Source organism: Ipomoea triloba, chromosome 14, assembly GCF_003576645.1.
Source record: "Ipomoea triloba cultivar NCNSP0323 chromosome 14, ASM357664v1".
In the NCBI taxonomy this organism is placed as follows: domain Eukaryota; kingdom Viridiplantae; phylum Streptophyta; class Magnoliopsida; order Solanales; family Convolvulaceae; genus Ipomoea; species Ipomoea triloba.
Window position 1 is genome coordinate 13021934 of NC_044929.1, and position 21687 is coordinate 13043620.

The following is a 21687-nucleotide window of genomic DNA, read 5'->3' on the forward strand; positions in this document are numbered from 1 at the left end:
CTCATTAATGGTTTTTAATTTCTTCTTCTGGCATGTCATCTTTGGCTGCCAAAGTTGACCAAAATGATTATTAACATTAGTGACCGTACAAATATATGCTGAAAAAAGAAGAAATAATAAATGTAATTTGGTGAATTATTTTTTAAATATGATTCTATTTCGATTCTCAAAAGATTCTAGAGTGATATTTAAAGTTGAGAGATTCTCTTGTTTGGATTAATCTTTGGAGATGAAGTTTTCCTTAAAGGCTCTAATTGAAATTGTCCAAAAAGTGTTTGGAGTGGGAGCTAGTTTTTTTTTTTTTTTTTTTTTTTTTTTTGAGAACAGGAGCTAGTAGTTGAAACTTGATAGTTGAAAATTAAAATTTGTTAAAATAGATTATTGAATTAGATATATTTGGTAGAATTACATGAATTATACTTAAATTGTAAACTCATTTCATGAATTATTATTATTATATACACATTTTTTAAATACGTAGAATGATGTGTTTTATTAAGTATATTGATGAATTTTAAGTGAATATGTGCATTTGGTATATTGTGTGGAATGGTGTGTTTTATCGGTCCTTTGGTGCGTTTTAGTACGTAGAATGGTGTGTTCTGTAACATATATATATATATATATATATGTTGATATGATTTAATGACTGAAAATAGGCCACATTATATATATATATATATATATATATATAGTCATGATCAGGTGTGGCCGTGTGGCCTATTTTCAGTCATTAAATCATATCAANTGATCAGGTGTGGCCGTGTGGCCTATTTTCAGTCATTAAATCATATCAACATATATATATATATATATATATATATATATATATATATATATATATATATATATATATATATATATATATATATTTATTTATTTATTTATTTATATTTATATTTATATTTATATACTCCGGTGGTTGATTTTCTAATTTCGTCGCCGGAATGTGGTCAGAGATTCGCCGAAAATATAGCATGTCATAAATAAGTTCGAGGGTTTATTTGCTCCAAAATAACAAGTTTGAGTGCTTAATTGAAACTTTTTGAAGTTGAAATACCTAATTGCACAATGAGGTATAGTTTGATGATCAGATAGATCCTTATCCCTATAACAATTGATGAAGGAGTTTATTTTGAAAATATATAAAAAAAAAAAAAAGTAGCACTTCGAAATAAGATTTTACCTTAAACTACGTACCCTTGTGTTGCTTATTGTAATTAAAATAAACTATTAGCCCTAAATATTTCATACCAAACGTATTCACAATTGATAAAATGTTATTGTAACGATATATGAAATATGGAGTAATAAACTAAACAAAATCTTGAAGTTGTGTGTAACTTTCTAATTAACAAGTTAAACATTTAAGTAATGTGAAATAGAAATCTAAGAAATACATAAACATGCATATATTTGCCAAATCATCAAATATTTGAAAGGATCCTAACTTAGCTTTCAATTGGTAAAATAGTCTACGAATCAGTTTTCACTAGCTTAACTAGGGAATTTGTTTCTGACGGTAAGAAATGACTTACCATTTCATTGAACATTATTGTAAACATTCCTAACTATGGTTAATGAATTTGTTTTTTTAAAAAATAAAGTTAGCATAGGTGCACTGATCCAGGTAAATTTTGTTTCCCTCGTATATGTAGACATAAAATATTCCCAACGTATACCTGGTTTTGCTTTGATCTCTTTTCTCCCAAAAGAAAAATGAAAGTAACATATTCCTACCTCCCATCCAACCCAAATTTGATCACTTTATGTATGAATTATTGAGGTCAAAAGTTCAAAACTAAAAATAATGATTCTCAAACACTGCGTAATGATTCGGGTGTCTATGCTTCTTCACGTGCACGTGTACATATATAATTTTAAAAAGAAAAGTTCATTAAAAAAAAAGAGTAGGTGAAATTAACTTGTTGTTCCACGTGCATCAAAGTGAGTAATATATATATATATATATATTCTGAAAGTAAGAGTAATGCATTAATGAATAATCAAGAAATCACAAATAATAATACATGAGAGCTTTATCTAACGATAGCAATTGGACAATGTAACATGTGTAGGCCCTAAATATCAGTATATATCAAATCTAAAACATGAGAACTAGATCACAAAACACGTTGTAGAGGAAATCGCGTGGATTTTTGAAGTTGACAAGATGAACAAACATACTACTAAGTACTAGTTGTGAGGTAAAGAACAATTGCGGCAAACAACAAAAGTGCAAAGTAGAGAACAAACTATAAGGAAATCAACTAAAAAATTTAAGAGAGATACCATCGGTGAGAATAGGAACAGAGCATGCATTAAGATACTTAGATTTACTTATTTATTATTATTGTTATTGTTGTTGTTGTTATTATTGTTATTAGTATTATTGTTATTATTATTATATATAATATATAAAGGTATTCGGTTCGGTTTTTACCAAATCATTCGGTTTGGTTAAAAACCAAACCATTCGGTTTACAAGAATATCGAACCGTTCGGTTTTTTAGTATATGTACGGTTTGGTTCGGATAAACCGAACCGAATTACCCGCCCCTAGATCGCACCCTCTCCGGGCATATTTGCTTTTATGGCAGTGTTCTGTACAACACATCACAGACTTCTCCTTTTTCATTTTAGTTTCTCAACATTATTGTTCATGCACAAAATTCCAATAGTCTTTAGTCACGAGCGCCCACACGTGAGTTGGATTTCACATCATCTTAGACATCTTTAGTAGAGAAGCTTTTATTTCTCTCTTTTCATATTTATTTGAGCAATGCCTTGGATAAATACTTTTGTTTATCTTATGCAAATGTTTACTAGGTGTGAGTAGTCCGTTTAGGGGATTGGATTAGGGACTATCTACCTTTCTAAATGCTTACTAACTTATTATTGCATAAAGGGAAAAATCACAACCTAAGGTTCATTCTTGTGAAGGAGTTTTGTATTTATGTCTTTCTGATTCTTGGTGCGCAACAAGGGTTTGTTTGTTTTTGGAGAGTTCTTCACCCGAACAAGAGTTCGGTAATGAACTCGATCCCCCTCCTTCAAAACCCAATTTCTGTATTCGAAATTTGGGGAAATTGGGGAATTTAATGCCTATGTGCTTTAAGAGCTAGAGTTGATATATCACGAAAGTGGGATAATTCTTACTCTAAACCTTGATTGAAAAATCATGGATTCTTATGTGCATTACCGTGAACCCTTGATCGGGAATTTTCCCCAATTTCTTTGAATTGTTATGGCATTTATAAGGTGGTAGGCCCTAATTTGGTCCCCTCCTTCTTTAGTTCTTCTCTCTGTGTTTTATTGCGTCTAACAAGTGTTTAGATTTAATCATTTTCGATTGGATAGTTCACACCTTTTTTTAAATATGTTTTGCTTGTGTTCTTATGAGTCCAATATCTTTGTGTCTAGAGGCTAACAGATTGCACAAGTATGTGTTATAATCCTAATCCCTTGCGTTATAATCCTAATCCCTAGCGGAACGAAAAATCTTAACTCCCATTTTCTTATCATTATTTACTACATTAGAGGACACCACTATGTCAGTAAGCCGAGGCAGAGAGAGAGGGGGGATAATGTATGGGTTATCATCTGTTGCAAGCCAAGGGTTTTTCCATGATGTTTAACAACATATTTTTGTTATCCTTAGTGTGAATAGAGCAAATGATTTTAGAAGGTACCTAGGGTTACTTTCTTTCTTGGCGGAGAAATAAGATTGTGATCAACATCTATATATGTTGAGCCGCATATCAAATAGAGGATCACCAGATAGCAAAGGAAGTTACTTTTGAAAGTGGGCAAAGAGGTGTTGCCCAGGTGATGCCCACTTTTACTATAAGTACGTGTTTTCCTACTCTCAGTTTCCTTATGTGAGAATTGAGAAAATGATGAACCGGTATTGGTGGGGAACTGGTAGAGAGATTGGAGGTGGCATTTGGTGGATGAGGTGGTCGCTCGTCTCTTTACCTAAAGTGCATGGCGGTATGGATTTCAAGTTAAGCATCTTCATGAATTCAGCACAAGCTTCATACACATAGACGCAATCCAACTATTAAGTTAAACTTTTAATTGTGGCAGAACACGTATTTTAATTCAAATCACATATACTCCATATCATTTTTGGTTTCTTTCTATGCACTAAAAGATGATTTAAACCAAGTAGAAAATATGGAGTATGCCACGGATATAAGTATAATTCAACGACAACTTGTATGTATACCGGTAACCTGTTGATTACTGGTAAATTAGACTACTTATTTGATCAATTTTATTAAGTTGGAGTGTTTAATTGTAACTTTCAAAAATTTATGGGTCTAATTGCCTTCACGTATAAAGTTAAAGAGCCTATTTGACTATTTTCCTTTAAATCCTATTTAGAGTTGTCCCACTGGACGTGCCAATTTGTGAACAAAGAAATGGAGAGTTTTTATATATTAAACTCCAAACTTCTAGTTACACGGAATATCAATATGGACCAATGGTGTGGGTACAATATCTTTGCGTAGTCCCCTGATTTTTCAATTGATGTCTTGAACGCTCCATTGAAGGGCCTCCGAATTTCAAGTGGCTTAATCTTCAAAGAATAACTTATATGCTTGTTCTTCTAAAGGACCTCCGGGTTCAAATGGCTTAATCTTCATAGGAGGTTTGGATCAATATGATAGACATGATTTTCATGGAGGGGCTTTTACTTTGAAGATTATGGGGCTTTTATTTTCATGATCATGATTTTTAAATAATCTTTAAAGCTTTCTAAGATGTATTCCGAGCGTTTACATGACTTTCCCTGGATGTTTACATATATAGGAAATAGAACTCCTATTTATAGTCGTAGTATAAGAGTTTTAATAAGTTCAAACTCTTTTGAGATTATCTAATTAAACAAATTAGATAATATATATCAATATTATCTAAAAAAAATTCAAATATACTAATATTTGAAAATAATCATATTTATCAAATTTTCTATGTCAACGTGTACTTTTGATCCCTCACTGTACTCTACTTGTTTGAGTTGTTTCCTTGCTTTCTGTTTCTTTATACGTAAAGATGGATTTGATGTTTTGTTACTATATATATCGAATTTGGTGCCAAAGGCCTTGTGGTCAAGCGGCATGAAGTGATTCTCCCAAGTGAGAGGTCATGGGTTCAAGCCTGGCTTCAGTAGGTTAAGAAAGTATATGGACAGATACTACATGCAATAGGGTCAATAGTATTCAAAAAAAAAAAAATATCGAATTTGGTTTGCCATGTTTGAAAATTGAAACATTGTCATATGAAGAATGGTTAATTTGATTAAAGTGCTGGTATTTTGGAAAAGAATTTGATCAATTTCAAAAGCAAAAAATAAAATAAAATTTGTAGAATTAATAGTTGATACTTAAATGTGAAAATATTATTAAGACAAATTGTTGAGTACATAATATGAAATTATTAACATTCGTATAGAAAATTGTAATTATTAATTTCATTTTTTAACTTGGATTGCAAATTGTAGAAATTAATGACAATTAATAACTCCATTAATTAACTTACCTTTCAAAATTAATTTGATTTGACATTAATAAGTCAACATATATGTGTGGCATGAAAAAGTAATATTTCGAAGATATTTTGAAATCTAAAATAGTCAAGACACATGATGCAAACGGAGAATTAGGGCCCTTAACGAACCAAACATAAACGAACGGATTTTGTTCGTGTTCGTTTGTTAAGGATTTTGGAGTGTGAGTGTGAGTGTTCGTTTGTTAAGGTTTTCAAAAATCCTGTTCGTGTTCGTTTGTTAAGCGTTCATTAGTTTTTGTTAACATTCGCGAACATATTCACGAACGTGTTAGTTAACGTTAATGAACACATTCGTTAATGTTAGCGAACACGTTCACGAACATGTTCGTGTACGTTCATGAAGAGGTTCGTGAACACTTAATTACCAAGACGTGCACATGTTCATGAACACAATTCATTTGTAAACAAGACATAATCTACGTTCACGAACAATAACCAAACAAATAACACAACTATATATATTTGTGAACATGTTCGCAAACATTATTAAACGAACACTTAACGAGCTTGTTCGTGAACATTACTAAACGAACATAAATGAGCATGTTCGCGAACATTACTAAACGAACACAAACGAGCTTGTTCATGATCTCTTAGCAAACGAATTTGCCACTGTTCAGACTCTGTTCATTTATTAACCGAGCTCTAAATTTTGTTTGTTAATGTTCGTTTACCTTAATAAACAAACCCTTACCGAACACAAACACAAATTGTTTGTCGAAAGCTCTGTTCGCTAACACCCCTACGGAGAATAGTAGAGGTGGACGGTGGACTTTGGTCTGTGGACAGGTGGTGTGATAGTGAATATAACTGTCGGATGGGCCGGGACAACAGCTCATTCATATATTGATATATATATTTTAATTGACATCAAGTTTTTTCGTTGTGCAAGATTAATCTTGAGTTCCAAGACTAATATATAGCTTGTTCCTAGAGCTTTTTGATGGGGTTAATCTCAAGTCACTCAAGCAGCCCTTAGGTTCCCGTCCTAGCATGTACACTCCTATACATAATGAGCCGTTGCCCAGTTGATCGGTCATCGCTCTGAGTTCTCCGCATTATTCGTTGAGTGCGGATTGATCTATGCTCATTTTTAGCGGATTTCAAATTCCTAACATATCTCTTAAAGCGGGACTTATATTAATTGATCTAACCACTCGAACTTGTCCGGTAGAACATTCAAGATTAATTTATTTTGTGTTCAATGCCATCTTTTTTTCTTTCTTTCTTTTTTTTTTTTTTTTTGGTTAAATGATTAACTCTAATCTGTAAAGTAATATATTGTGTTTGAAAATAGATTGTGGATTTGGATAGGTTGAGGAAGATTGTATACAACTGTTAGGATTTAGGAATATGTCTTTATAATATTAAACTAGAATATGATTTCAAAAAATAAGATAATAAAATATTATTTGAATAATTGAAAGAGAGTTTATATAAGTTATATATGTGTGGCATACTCCATATATATTCTGTACTTTGGCTTAATTCATTTCTTTAGTGCATAGAAAGAAACAAAACTATATAGAGTGCCTATGATTTGAATTAAATATGTGTTCTGTCATAATAAAAAAGGGAAAATGGCAATTTTTCCCCCTATGTTATGTGCTTATAGTACTTTCCCCCCCTGTGTTATTAAAATGACAGTTTTTCCCCCAGTTATTTTAAAAGTGGCAATTTTCTCCTTTGTAATGTTAAATTGACATTTTTGCCCTTAAAAATAATTATTACATTTATTTTTATTCTCCAACCAATTATTACTAATATGTATGGAAGATCACAGTTCGATACGAACCTAACCGAACACTGTAGCAATTGAACTTAATTAGTATAGACTATTATGATTACGATTCAGAACCGAAAAAATAAAATAAAATAATTTTTGAATTTAGACTATTTTTAAATAAGAAATAAAATTACAAAAATAAATAAATAAGTTTTGATTGGCGGTTCAAAATCGAAATTGGAACCGAACCGTACCGATTTATCAAAATAAGTGTTTGATCATTTTCACTATATATGACTGTGGTTAAGTTCCGGTTCACGGTTCAACAATTATTTAATTTTATTTTTTCGGTTCTGAATCGTAACCAGAACCTCCATACTATTTCGGTATGATTGCTACAGTATTTGGTTAGGTTCGAACCGAATCGTGATCATCCATACATATAAGTAATAATTTGTTGGAGAAGAATAATAAATGAAATAATTATTTTTAAGGGTAACGATGTCAATTTAACATTTCAGGGGTAAAAACTGCCACTTTAATAACACGGGAAAAAGTGCTATATGCACATAACATAGGGGAAAAAAGTGTCATTTTCCCTAATAAAAATTTTTAACTTAATAATTTTAACTTAATAGTTATGTGCATGAATTAATTTTTTTGTATGGACTCCAAACAACATGTGAATATAATATGTGTATTTTATGTCAACTAAAAATTTAAACTGATGAGTATTTTCAAAAAAGAAAATTAAACTGATAAATAAATTTAGATGCTTACTATTTATATACTCGTATTATATGTTCAAACAATTTGAATTTTCATTGTAATTGTTTTTCCCCATTATGTTGAACCATATACGATAAAACGTCATTAACCTTAAGAATAATTGGTATTGAGGGTAAAATAGTCATCTAATGATTCAATTTGTCCTAAATTTTGAATCAATTTAATTTTTTTTTTTGATAAACTAGGTTTTATAACTCTGCCAGACTATATTCTTAACTCCTAACCAACATTCATGCCTGTGAGAAGGTAAATTGAGGTAATATAGTTTTAAAACTCAATACTAAATTATACACTTTTGTAGACGAGGAGTTTTCCCAAAACTAAAGTCGTATGTTTGTGGAAAAGATCAAGCTCCCATCTTGTCGCTAGAAAAGCAAATTTTAACGGAGTCTACTTATCCACTAAACTAATATTTTGGGGCAAATAAATTATACTCCGTAATAAATAATTGGTAAAAGGCGAAGTTTAAACGTAAAGTGATTAACCATTCCCGAGAATAATTTGGTTCGTGGAATAGGTCGGGAATAGAATATCATTCTCGGGAATAGACCTATTCCATTGTTTGGTTCGTCATTCTATTCCTAGGAATAGCATTCACGGGAATGAGATATTCCCTTTGCAGGGGGAATAGCCATTCCTAGGGGATCCCTTAGTATTAGCTATTCTCAAGTATTTGGAATAGCTTTTATACTATAATACCGAAAATACCCTTTTGTATTATATTATAATTATTTATTTATATATATATATATATATATATATATATATATATATATATATATATATATATATATATATATTAAAAATGTAAGTAATTAATAATAATAATACATTTTTATTAATTTAAGTTATGAGTTGATTTTCAAAAAATAATCATAATACTTTTTTTATATAGGGGTATTTATGTCTTTTAAACACATTCAATTTCTATTCCTCAAACTAACCAAACATTGAAATTACATTCCTAAAGTCTATTCTTTCGGGGAACCAAACAATATAATACAATTCTTATTCTATTCCTTACATATTCCATTCCCTATGAAATACTATTCATATTCCCTTAAAATTCATTCCGTGAACCAAACATGCTGGTATTGTATACTATAATTTAGGTTGTTGAATAGTAGCCAGCCAACGCCCATTTTGAGAGGAAAAAAGATAATGATAATGGTAAAGATTTTATCAAAAAGATGATGCGATTCAAACGTTACAGACAATAAAAGAAGCCTTTTTTGGTGGAAGAATAATAGCATATTTTCGGGAAGGTTGGCGTAGAAAATGAAACAAGAGCATTAAAAGAACTCTTGCTTAGAAATGGTAATATATATAGCCATATATGCACAATTTGAAAATAGGGATATGCTCTGTTCTTTTCAAAAAACTCATGTAATTTCCTACATTTTAACGTAAAGACCAGTGTGCAAGATGTTACACTGAAGAATGTCATTTTGAGGGTTTTTTTTTTTTTTTTTTTTCCAAATTAAGGTATTTTAAAAGTTTATTTATTAAAATTAATGTTAATATTAAATAAAATATTAATAATTGATAATTTTGTATAATGAATATAGTATTAATTTATTATTTAAAAATTATAAATACTCCATAGTACGGAGTACTAATTATATATTTAGTTTATAATTGAAAGTTCGTGAGTCTTGAATGCAAGAATCCTAACTTGTTACTACTCAATTATATTCAATTAAGTCATCAAGATTATAGCTTGTGTCAGACACCGTACGAAATAGATTACGGGAAAAATAATATAGAGTAAAATAATAAAAAGAACTAAACAACATAGCGAGATGATAACGCAGTTTAGAGAACTTCTACATATGTGGGGCCACACAAAAGTAAATTCCAACCCCACTAAATGATCACCAAGGTTACAAGATGTTGAACCAATTTCCCATACAATACTATGGTCTAATTGTTGAAACCAAACTCGTTTTGCATCATCTCCTTGAGTTGGTTGAAATCCAAATTCTAGCTAATTTACTCTTCACCCACCAAAAGACATCACAACATATCAATGGAGTTTAACAGCCCTTTGTTGAAATTCTTGAACATTGATTAGAACAAATCTAAATTAGAGAAATTGATAGGGAATGTACATCGGGTCTGACGACCCGGACGTACTAGACAGCAGATTTGATCCGGCTCCAAGCATAGAGAAGATTGTTTCCCAACCACATCCAATCACACGAGAGTACTTACCTGACCCGACTTGAAAGCAATGTTCCTTCTTAGCTTAATTAGTCTCTGCTTTAATACCTTTGGGCTCGAGCCCAACCAACAAGCTCAACCAGATCGTATACAATAGGCACTAAGGGACAAACATCAATAATAACGAACAAACCAAGCCTGTTTACTAATTGGTCAATAAGATGTTTCGCTACACGTGGACACCTCTCCTTAGCCTCCGAGCCCACCGAGTGCATGAAGGACCCTTGTCGTACATGCAAGCCTCTCGGCATGTGTCTCCTTTAACCTCCTATAAATACCACACTAAATGTTTGTAGAGATGACTCTTTTCCCATTCTTTCTCTAGAGCACTTACGGGCTCGGAAACCTCCAACCCTTGGTCTTAATTACTCGAGCTATTATATCCAAATTATACAATAATATGTATAAATACGTATACCTTAGAGTATTAGACCGGTAGCCACGAGTTTGGCCCGTATCCCCGATCATCCATTGTATAATTTGCCGAGGCCAGCGTATTGGGTCAATTTTGGGCTAGCTTCCAAATGTTGACCCTAATAGATTGGGCCGAATCATGAAAGATATTTTAAAGCATTCAATTGCGTAAACCATCATCTTCCTCTCCATTCTTTTCTTCTCACCAAGAAAATGGAGTCACTGTGCCTGAAGCACCTCATCGTTGCCACCCAAAACACTCTTCCTGTCAGCTTCTCAACAAACCCATTTCTCATAACAAACATTTTCCCTCATTCCAGCCGCTCAAGCTTCATTCTTTCCTCCAAAAGATCCAACTTTCAAGGTAACATATTTATCTGATTGAGAATTCCTTCATCTTGAATTATGAGTTTTATCTCTCTCCCTTGAATAGATAATTATTGTGTTAATATATTTTATGATATTTGAAAATCAAAGTCTGTTGCTTTTTATGCATAGCTTATTGGATTATTATGCAGAGAATGAATTTTGAACTTTGAATGAGCTAATCCCCAATTAGGTGTTTCATTAATTAGAAATAAGACTTATGATATGCACCAGACAAAGGCCCTGTTTGGTAAATGGTTGTTAGTTGATTGGGTTAGAGGGTATAACTAGTTTAACTAGTTGATAACATTAGTTGATTGTAGAAAAGTGGTTGGTAAATTAGCTTATAGCTGTTGGGTATAATTTATTTTCTCAAAAAGCTATTGAAAAGTTGCTTTGAGTAACTTTTTGAATTTTAGCATTTTCGAGTTACAAAAAGTTAGATTAACCAAACACTTATATTGATTTTTTAACCAATTCAAATAGCTAATAATAGTCAAATAAGTCAAAATTGGCTGCTAGGCTAACTATTTTAACAAATAGGGCCAAAGATAACTTCTTTCTGACTTAAAAGAAAGGCTTTCATTTGGTGAAAGGCTAAGTCCAGCAGCAAGTGGCTAGAATTGTTTGGCAGAGGCTGAAGAGTCAAGTCCAGCACCCGAATTGTTGGGCAGAGGCTGAAGAGTCAAGTCCAGCACCCTTCGTCTCGAAAATTTGGCGGCATAAGGAAATAAAGTTACGCAGTGGTAAAGGCTTGACCTTAACAAGTGGTATTGGAGCCAAAGTAATAAGTGTTTGATCCTAACACATTTAAAGCCAAATGGATTGGAATTTGGTTTTCTATGTGGTTTCTAATTTTTGTCTAGGGAATATATTTTCTTTGGAGATAGATCAACTTAGTTGATAAAAGATATCTTGTAGAATTCTTATAATGAACTGAATGCATTAGGTTGTTAAGTATTGTGGAAAACTGTTGACTATGTAAGAAATAGAATAGAGGTATAACAGATTGAGGGGGTGGCAAAATAGATGGTTCTACACTGAAGAAACTTATGGTTGAATTAATCTGTTCTGGCGATAATTTAGCTGAGAGGAGTTTGCTTAAAACGAGAAAAAGGGACTGTTTTGGTGTTTCCCTAATAACCTGTTACCTGGTGTATACTGCTCAGATTTTCAGGACTATGTAAAACCATCAAGGCTTTTGCCAGCTACAGAAGTGGAGTCTTGCCAAAATTCCTCACTGGAGAAGGTGATCACTTCTTTCAATGACAAGTCGTTTGAGTGTTTATACATAGTTAAGCTACGGACAAGTAGCGTGTATGGATCAGATCTGAGTGACGTGAATTCTGGAGTGCTGCTTTGTCTTATAGACGAAAACGGTGACTCCATTTTGCGGAGGATTTCACCTGGCTTGATGAATTACTACAATTCCAATGCCCACCATTTCCAAAGAGGTTCAGTTGATGAGTTCATTTTCGAGGGACCCGAACTTGGGAAAATCACAGCTGTTTGGATTGGCCTAGAATCAGGTTAGTCTTTTTCAACAAAAGCTGTTTTGGTAGAGCTTTTCCATGTAAGAGAACGAAAGACCTAACAATCTCCATCTTGCAATAACAAGTGTACGTGTTTATTCCACAGATAATCTATTGGTTGAAAATTAAGTGCTTTGGTATATGGAAATTGTAAAGTTCCCAAACAAACTTATTATTCTGAATGGGAATGATATAATTATGTAAGCTCTCGGTGTTCCACTCTGCATTCTGTTCATCTTTTATCTCGTGTTCCTAAATTTCAGGTCAGTGGAGACTTGGAGGCGTGAGCTTGACTGTGATTTCTCAACAAAAATCTGTTTCAGCGGAAAATGAAAAGAAGTCCTTGCGCTATAAAGGTTTTCAGTACAACTATGACATCGAGGACACCCTGCTCGGGGAGAACAGTGATATGTCAATGGTGGAGCTCAGGTCTCGTGTAGTCACCGCGATTTCTGAGAACAATATTAGTCTGCTAAGAGAAAACTCCTTTCCGTCTTCACTCAGCACCAGCAATGTATCAAACGAGGAAACGATGAAGGAATATGCAGATCTGAAATTTTCTTTGTTACTCTACGATGCGGCGCTGACTCTTACTGGATCATCACTCGCATCCTTCTCAGCCGGTGAGAAGCCTGCACTTGCGTTCCTAGCGGGAGGGGTTATAGGATTCTTATACTTGTCATTGTTACAAAGGTCAGTCGACGGCATCCCATCTTCAGACTTGGTCACAAGAAAAAGCGGTGGGGATATCAACCGAACCTCCGGGGGACTCAAGTGTTCAGTGTCAAGTGTAATATTGGCTCTTGCCATTACTGTCATTGCTGCAAAATATGTTCTTGGAGATGCTGCTAGGGTGTTGACACCAATGGAGCTTTTGTTTGGAACCATTGGATTTCTCATGTGTAAAGTTTCTGTGGTTTTAGCAGCATTCAAACCCTTACCAACTGGTTTAAGAAACAAGTGACACAATACAATACTATTGTACAGTTATACCTCCAAGACACAATTGAAATGTAGTTATTAGTTTTTTTGGGTGACTAGGAAACTCACGATCACTATTTGAGTACGTGCATTGGGTAGATTCTGCATTGTGACCTTAGCTGGCAAAGGATCACAATGGGATAAGCTAACTTAAGTTTCTCAACTGACTGGGTCAAACTAGTTGGCCGCTTCTACCGGAAGTTGAACTTGAAACCTTGTGGTTATCAAGCCAACAACTCTACCAATTTGGTTGAGGTTGCCCTAGAAATAGATGTCATTTTGTGATACTGGATAATAAGCTTTGGCAACGGGGCGGGGGCAAGGAGTATGACCCCATTCCCAACTTGCCTCACTCCCCACTAGGGATGGGGATTACCCCGTCCACGTTGAGGTTTTTCGGGATCATGCAGGATTTTCTTCAATTTGTTAGTACAATATAAATAAAACATTATTTAAATTATACAATTAATTGACAACTTTATATATTTAAATATCTAATTAGCCTAATCCTCATAAAAAAAATTGTACTCATTACAAAATTAATAAGAAATGCGAAGTTACACAACAACAATACTTAAACATTGGACAATAATCAATATTCAAATTGTGTTTAGTCTCTGGATTGTTTTATTTAATTTATTATCATATAAATATTACACATAATTATATATATATATATATATATATATATATATATATATATATATATATATATATATATATATATTCTTCTTTTTCTTTTTTTTTTATGATTTTTTATTCTGAATAAAGTATATTAAAAAAAAAAAAAAAAAAAAAAAAAACCTCACTTTGTATTGCTTAAAACTAATAAACGTCATACATGGGCCCTAAAGTGAACCCTCAAGCCAGGCTTAACACCTTTACACTTGCAAACTTCTATCTAACACTAAAGCCCCAAACTGGGTAACAACTAACAACATTCAAAGCTAGCTAAAAACTAAAGCACCTCATATCTAACGAATTAAAGCAAAGCTACCATTGTCCAACCATCCACTCTATTTCATCATCCTATCTAACTCCCACCTCCCACACAAATAGTCACATACAACAATTCCAAGCACATCGAAGGAACATCACTCTGTACAAGTAGTAGGAATGATGCCCTTTAACTCAATCAAACCTTCCAATCACCACCCCTTTTCATGTCCCCACCCTTAAAATGTATGCCAACCTCTCTCCCGTACAGATCTCTGTATTTGACTGGGGAATGCCACCCGACTCACAACTCAAGCAATGGGTCGTACCCAGGGCTGTATCTAAGCATGTCTAACATGTGCAGTCACACAGGGCCCCCAATTTTTGGGGGCCCCATATTTAAAAAAATATATTTATATGTATATATATAGTTACAAAAAAATTAGACTAAATGTATGAAGATTAGACCAATTTGTGACAAGATGAAATTGAGTCCAATTGACAATTGCTTTAAAAACTATATATATATATATATATATATATATATATATATATATATATATATATATATATATATATATATATCTGTTCCGCAATTATATTTCATAAATCATAATCCCACATCTCAATTAGACAATTAGCAAATTCTCAATTCCCAACCCTATAAAATACAGCGTTTAACGAAATTTGACAATTCCCAATTTACAATTCGGTAATTTCGTAGATCGCAAATCGCAACTCAACTAATTCTTCAATATAATTCTTCTTGAAACAAATGAGTTGTTTTCCAAATGCTACTATTGCATACTGAATATTATTGACTATATATCCCGATTGCTATTGACATTGCATAAAAGAGTTTTTCAAAGTTGAAAGTGTTGAAATCTTACTTACTAAATGTGTACAATGCATGTCACTTTTTAAATAAAATTATATATGTATTTTTTATACAATATTTATATTTTGATACAAATTTTTGAACAACTATTATTTATATATAGAAATTACTCGAAAAAAGGGCCCAAATTAAGATATGGCACATGGCCGAAATTAAGATATGGCACAGGGCCCCAATTTTTATTGGAACGGCCCTGGCTGTACCCTTAGGGCACCCGCTAGCATACCCGGTACAGATTTCTGCAGTTTTATCCAAGGTAGCTATTTAACACAAGCACCCTAAACAATGCTAGCACTATCCACCCCAACCCTACCCTCTAGGTGCACACCATCCTCCCGAGTACAGAGCTCTGTATTTTTCCCCGAGAGGCCTTTCAGCATACATCAAGAGCAATAGGGCCATTCATCATTCATCCACTTTTCCATCATTTCCATTCCATTTTCCTTTTCTTTTCTTTTTCCAAGTTTTCATGCTCATAGGGTAAATTATTTTGTGGACTCGGATCACCTTGCAAGGTAGACCTATGTCCATTTATATACTGAATGTTCATAATTTGTATACTGAATGCTCACAATTTATATTGTGAATATACAATATGTAAATTGTGAACATTTTAAATGAATACAGGTAAGGTGGACCCCGGGCCATGGTATAACTATTGTTGTTCGTAGCGTGAACGGAAAACTTCTCCATATGGGTTGAATTGTCTTCCTTAATAGCGATTGATAACCATGACAGGTACAGAAAAGAAACCTAGCTTGTATGCATATTTTGGAGTAATTAATTAAGATGCTGCCGTCCAGTACATAAATATTACACCCTTCACTTCATCAATACGTACAAAGCTAAACTATTAAGTTATAATAATAATAATAATAATAATAATAATAATAATAATAGTTCTCATGTCAGTTTGGTTATCTATGCCTCCAATATATACTAAAAGACAATGCTAAACTTTTCATACCAAACCTTATATCACTCAATTAATTTTTTATAGATCATTAGTTCATAAGTAGCACAGAGTAAATGAATACAAAAAATTATAATAGTTATCATCACAAACCTTATGTTATTTGAATTTTCTCCTATAAAAGGCAGTAAGGCACGAAACCTTATTCTCATATTTGGATACTCTTGAGCATGTATGATATGATATTTGGCATGGCAAGCTATATAATGAAATGAGAGGAAGCGCCAACTTAAGGCATCACCCAACAGTTGATTTTTTATTTTATTTTATTTTCATTTTTTTTAGCTCAGCAGTTTGAATAGTTGCATGATAAATGGACTATTAATGTAACTCTAAAGTTAAAAAATTGCTTCTCGTAGACAGTAGGCTGCTTAAAATCTCAGCCAAATATGTGCGGCAACATAAAAAGATAAGCACAAAACATATTAACTCAACTCCGTTTTTTTTCTTTAATATAATGTAATATACTTTGTCTGTTTCATTTTATATGTCTGGTTTAGTTTGTAAGATTTTTTTTGTATAATATATATTATATATTATGGCCTTAAATCAAATGGTGCAAGTTGACTAGGTTTACTAATTAGTATTTTGGTTGAACTAAATAATTAGAAGTTGTTTGTCACGTGCCTAATATAAGGTATATATTGATGGAATATAGGTAATACATTATATAGCACCTTCAGTTTACCGTACTCATGCTGCTCAGAAAATACCGATATACTTATACACCATCTAGGGTTTTGAATCAAGTATGACCCAAAACGGACTAACATTACTCTACAGGTTTACCATTCCAGGGCCAGTTTTTTTATTTTTGTGGCCCCATTCTTATAAATAAATGAGGCTCTACTAAAAATATAAGCGCAATCTTTAAAACCAATATGTAAAATATATGATTTTTACTTTAAGTTATCTCTGCAGATTCAGGGCTTTAGACATCATTTGTGCCGTTGGAGATACGGAATGGTTTTGTCATGCTCAATTAATTAGGTCCTAATTATTAGGAAAGAGAAGTGATTTGAGATAAAAACTGATTTGCTTTAGGATTAATTGTAAATTTTTTTTATTTCTTAAGTAGCTAGGTAAAAAATAAATATTAGGCCCTCTAAAAATTGAGGCATTGTGTTGTTGCCCATCTTGCACGCCCTAAAATCCGGCCATGTACCATTCAAGAGGCAACATATCACGTGAAGATATCAACTATGACTAAAGATCAACATTGATTCTGCTTCCACTATTACGATGTCAGGTTCCTTGTATTTAAGTTTATTCAGTTAATCGTTAGACTATAGATATGTCTAACACGGTTAACAAGACTTGACTGAAGTTATATAGACAATTTAATTTTTTTTTATAATTTTAAATTTAGTATATAAAATGTATATATTTAGAAAATATATTAAAAGTACTATTAAACATACAAAGTTTAAGCTTAAATATAAAAAAATAATAATAAAAAAGAAATTAGTTAGTTTAACCAGTGATCAATAAACATCAGAAATAAATTAAAACAAAAGAGATGAGTATTATTTAATTTGATATTTGATGAATTAGATACCATTGAAGATGCTTAAGAGTTGTGTTGCTGTACTCAAACACAACATGACGTTGTTTTCCAACAAAGCTAATATTCCTCTTGCATGTCATATTATCTAAAAGCTAAGGACAAAACAGTGAAAACCAAAGTTTGAGGAAAAGCATCAAAGGTGGCAAAGATCCTCTCAACTATACCAAACTCGTAAAACAAATAAATAAATAAACGATTTGGTCAGAGTGGCAGGCTTATTGCATATACATACAAACCAGCATCTTCGGGAATGTACAACTACTGCAAATCCCAACAATTTTGAGAATACGTACAACCTCAACCTTGTCTTTCTAGCTCAATCATTTGCATGTGTTTTTCTCAATAATTTTTGCATGTGCCGTCTTCTAAATCATTATTTCTTTTATTGCGGGCATTACCAATTACCAATTATCAGGGACAGAGTCAGAAATTCTATCTAATAGGGATGAAAAATAAAAACAGATGAAATATTTTGGAAGAAAATATTAATTAAACAAGAAGATTTAATCTCTTGAGCTCTATCAATTAAAACACGTATATATTTAATCATTTAAACTACTACACCTTTAAGTAATTTATATGTATATTATTTACTTATATTTAAACATTTACTATATATAAAGGGTGAGGTAGGATGGGGAGGAGCGCAACTACTAGATTCGAGAATAAAGTTATAATTTTCTTATGTTCAAGCTTTGGAGTCTTACACAAACAAAATCCCCAAATTGATTCAAACTTCGTACTCTATTAAAAACTAGGTTGCATTTAATTCCCTTCTCTAGTTTTTTTTTTTTTCATTTTTTATTTTCAAATTGAAAAAATGTGGTTGACATATTTTTTTATTTTCTATTCTCTAATATTTTATTTATCTAGAAAAATAAAAACTTTCTTCAATTTATAAACGCATCAATTTTCTCTTGTTGTACCACTGTAAAGTATGGTTTTGACTCTCAATTTCAGAAGTTTAATTTGATAGCTTTAGACTCTAATTGATAAGGATTTCAATGCATCAATGTATAAAAATCACAACTTGACATTTGAATTTGACAGGCAACCAACAAATTTGACAAATTATTAATAGTCTAGAATCAAATTGTTATTTAAAAAAAAACTCAATAATTGAGATTTTTTTTTGAAAACCAACACAAAAAGAATATACTTCCTCCATCTGATTCGGTTAACCAGGCTTGATTAGGGTTATTTGTAATTTAATTTTTCATAATATTAAGTTTAGTATTAGTATATAAAATTTAGATATTTAGAAACTACATTAAAAGTACTATTAAACAAAAAAAAAAATAAGTACAAATATTAAAGAAAATAAACAAAGAAGAAAGAGTTAGTTTGACAAATGAATGATAAATAGAATAGGTAAAATGAGACAGAGGAGTATTAATCAATAAGGTGATGAATGCATGTAAGAGGATCGGAATCCCAAACTAAAGGACAACTATCAGAACTAACTAACCTTCGTAGTCAGTTCATGAGCCAAGCAGTTAGCTGACCTACACACACACACACACACACGCACGCATGCACACTCACTCACTCACTCAACGAATGCACCGCACTATCCAGCATGCATGGGCCGGCGCACCACAATTACTCTATAAATGCAGTGCACTACTCTAGCATGTCGAACTAAAGGAATACACCACAATTACTCCACCAACGCATCGCACGATTCCAACATGTTCAACGCGAAAACCTTGCGGTGCATTCGTGGAGTAATTAAGGTGCATTCCTCCAGTTCGCATATTTGTATGGAAGTGACAGTTCGCACTTGATCCGAACTATATATATATATATAGACACACTTAATTACATGATAATTATTAGTAAAAATAGAAAAAGAAAAAAAAAAGAACAAAAACAAAAAACAAATACAGTATATTTAGTTACTACTTATCGCCCAATACAAACCCATTATATTCTACTCCTACATAGAAATATCCAACACAACTATTGTGGAATTCTCCGAAACATTATTTTGTAATAACCTTATAAAACCAGTAACTGATTTTCCTTAATTTAGTAAATTACTCCGTATTATATTAAAGAAAATCTTAGTAGCTTAGTAGCTGTCGATAATTGAAAATTTTCCAGCCTGCAGCCATTTTTTTTAATAACGAGAAAAACTTAAAACCATTATTCTAAGGTGTGTTGCAAGAACTAAACTTGTGATATTTAGATATAAGACTCATGTTTCATCAACTCAATCATCTCTTTTGCACAAATAATCTTTTAAATACTTCCATTAGTTTGTTTTCCAAAAAAAAAAAAAAAATACTTCCATTAGTATAGTATTCAAATGCTTCATTAATATATGCTCTCAATAATTATGATTCTGGAAGATGAAAAATAATGTTATTAGAAATTATAATTGTATTGAAGTATTATATTTATCGATCCAATATATTTAAATTGGAATGTCATATGATCATATCCATCACTTTCAAAAAATAAAAAATAAAAAATTAAGGATGTTGTTTTCAAAAAATAAAAAATAAAAAATAAAAAAATTAAGGATGTTTGGTTACCTTGGTTTTGTTTCTCCAACTTAGAGTTTTTTGACGGAGTGAGTACAAACATTGAGCAATTCATATTGACAAACGATGATGTTATTATATTTATGTGATTGATGTCTCAGTCACCCTATAAAGAGCATATGTAAAAGGGAAAATTAAACTTTTAAGCAATTTTTTTGGTCCCTAGAAAGACATTGAAGTATTGCTTTTGAATGTTTATAAGTATAGAAAATGTGGGGCAACACGAGTCAAGTTAATTGGATAATTAACTTGATATTTGACTCTTTATTAGAACTGAGTTTGAGTCGGTTAGTTATAGGCAACATAGCTAGTTTATCAGTTTATGGTCTTTCGTCGCCTAAGACTTCTTGGTTTAAGTCGGCCAGTTATGAGCAACCTATGTTAGCTTACTTCCTTGTAGTTTTTACCGACTAGGGTCAAGAGTCACAAGGCAGGTAGCAACGACGAACTTTCACGTGAATGAAAGTATAAAATATGCACTGAAAATTGTACAATTAAAAATATTAATAACTTATGGCACTCTTTTATTAATTATTAATATTTATCTACTCATTTTAATTTCACCGCAAATTATTCATAAAAATGCTACTTTAGTGTCAATCTAGGACCAAAAGTAAAGATGTGAATAATTGAGAATGAAAATTACTACTATTTTCTTACTTATGTCATGTGATAACAAAATGTTTTGTGCTTATAAAATAGTTAATTTGATCACAAGTTTTTTTTAAAGAAAAAAACTTCAAAAATACGAACAACCACACAAAAAAAAAAAAGTAAATCAACCAATGACATATCAAAATGTGAATTTGAAAGGAAAATAGAACAATATTATATTGTTGAACATATCTCCATTACCGATAAACAAATAGTACCATTTTTTGCCGAGAGGTCGTAGGTTCGAACCTCAAACTTCAGGGTTTGAGCCAGTCAGTTATGGATAACCTAGACTGGTTTACCTCCTTGTGGCCCTTTGCCGGCTAGGGTCACAGGGAGAGGAAAACAACCTTTAAAAAAAAAAAACAAAACAAAAAACAAAAAGTACCATGTTTTCCATGTTCATAAAGAAGCAATATCATTGAATACTACATCTCCAAAAAGTAATATGATTCTTTAACATAACAATATTCCCTCCCCCTCCCCCTCATCTAGGCATTTA

The 21687-nt window shown here is 32.1% G+C and overlaps 1 protein-coding gene across 1 annotated transcript; it reads left to right on the plus strand.

Annotated features, from left to right (window-relative positions):
- Positions 1-10903: 10903 nt before the first annotated feature.
- LOC116003602 lies at positions 10904-13667 on the plus strand. The gene is made up of 3 exons (XM_031243498.1): positions 10904-11093; positions 12265-12624; positions 12891-13667. The coding sequence occupies exons 1-3, from the start codon at positions 10943-10945 to the stop codon at positions 13589-13591; spliced, it is 1212 nt and encodes a 403-aa protein (XP_031099358.1). The 5' UTR covers positions 10904-10942; the 3' UTR covers positions 13592-13667.
- Positions 13668-21687: the final 8020 nt, after the last annotated feature.

Bases quoted from the DNA above. Each gene is read 5' to 3' on its own strand.
- LOC116003602 (XM_031243498.1), top strand. From the start codon at position 10,943: ATGGAGTCACTGTGCCTGAAGCACCTCATCGTTGCCACCCAAAACACT. The intron at 11,094-12,264 runs GTAACATATTTA...TATACTGCTCAG, and splicing joins CAAAAGATCCAACTTTCAAG to ATTTTCAGGACTATGTAAAA. The intron at 12,625-12,890 runs GTTAGTCTTTTT...CCTAAATTTCAG, and splicing joins TTGGATTGGCCTAGAATCAG to GTCAGTGGAGACTTGGAGGC.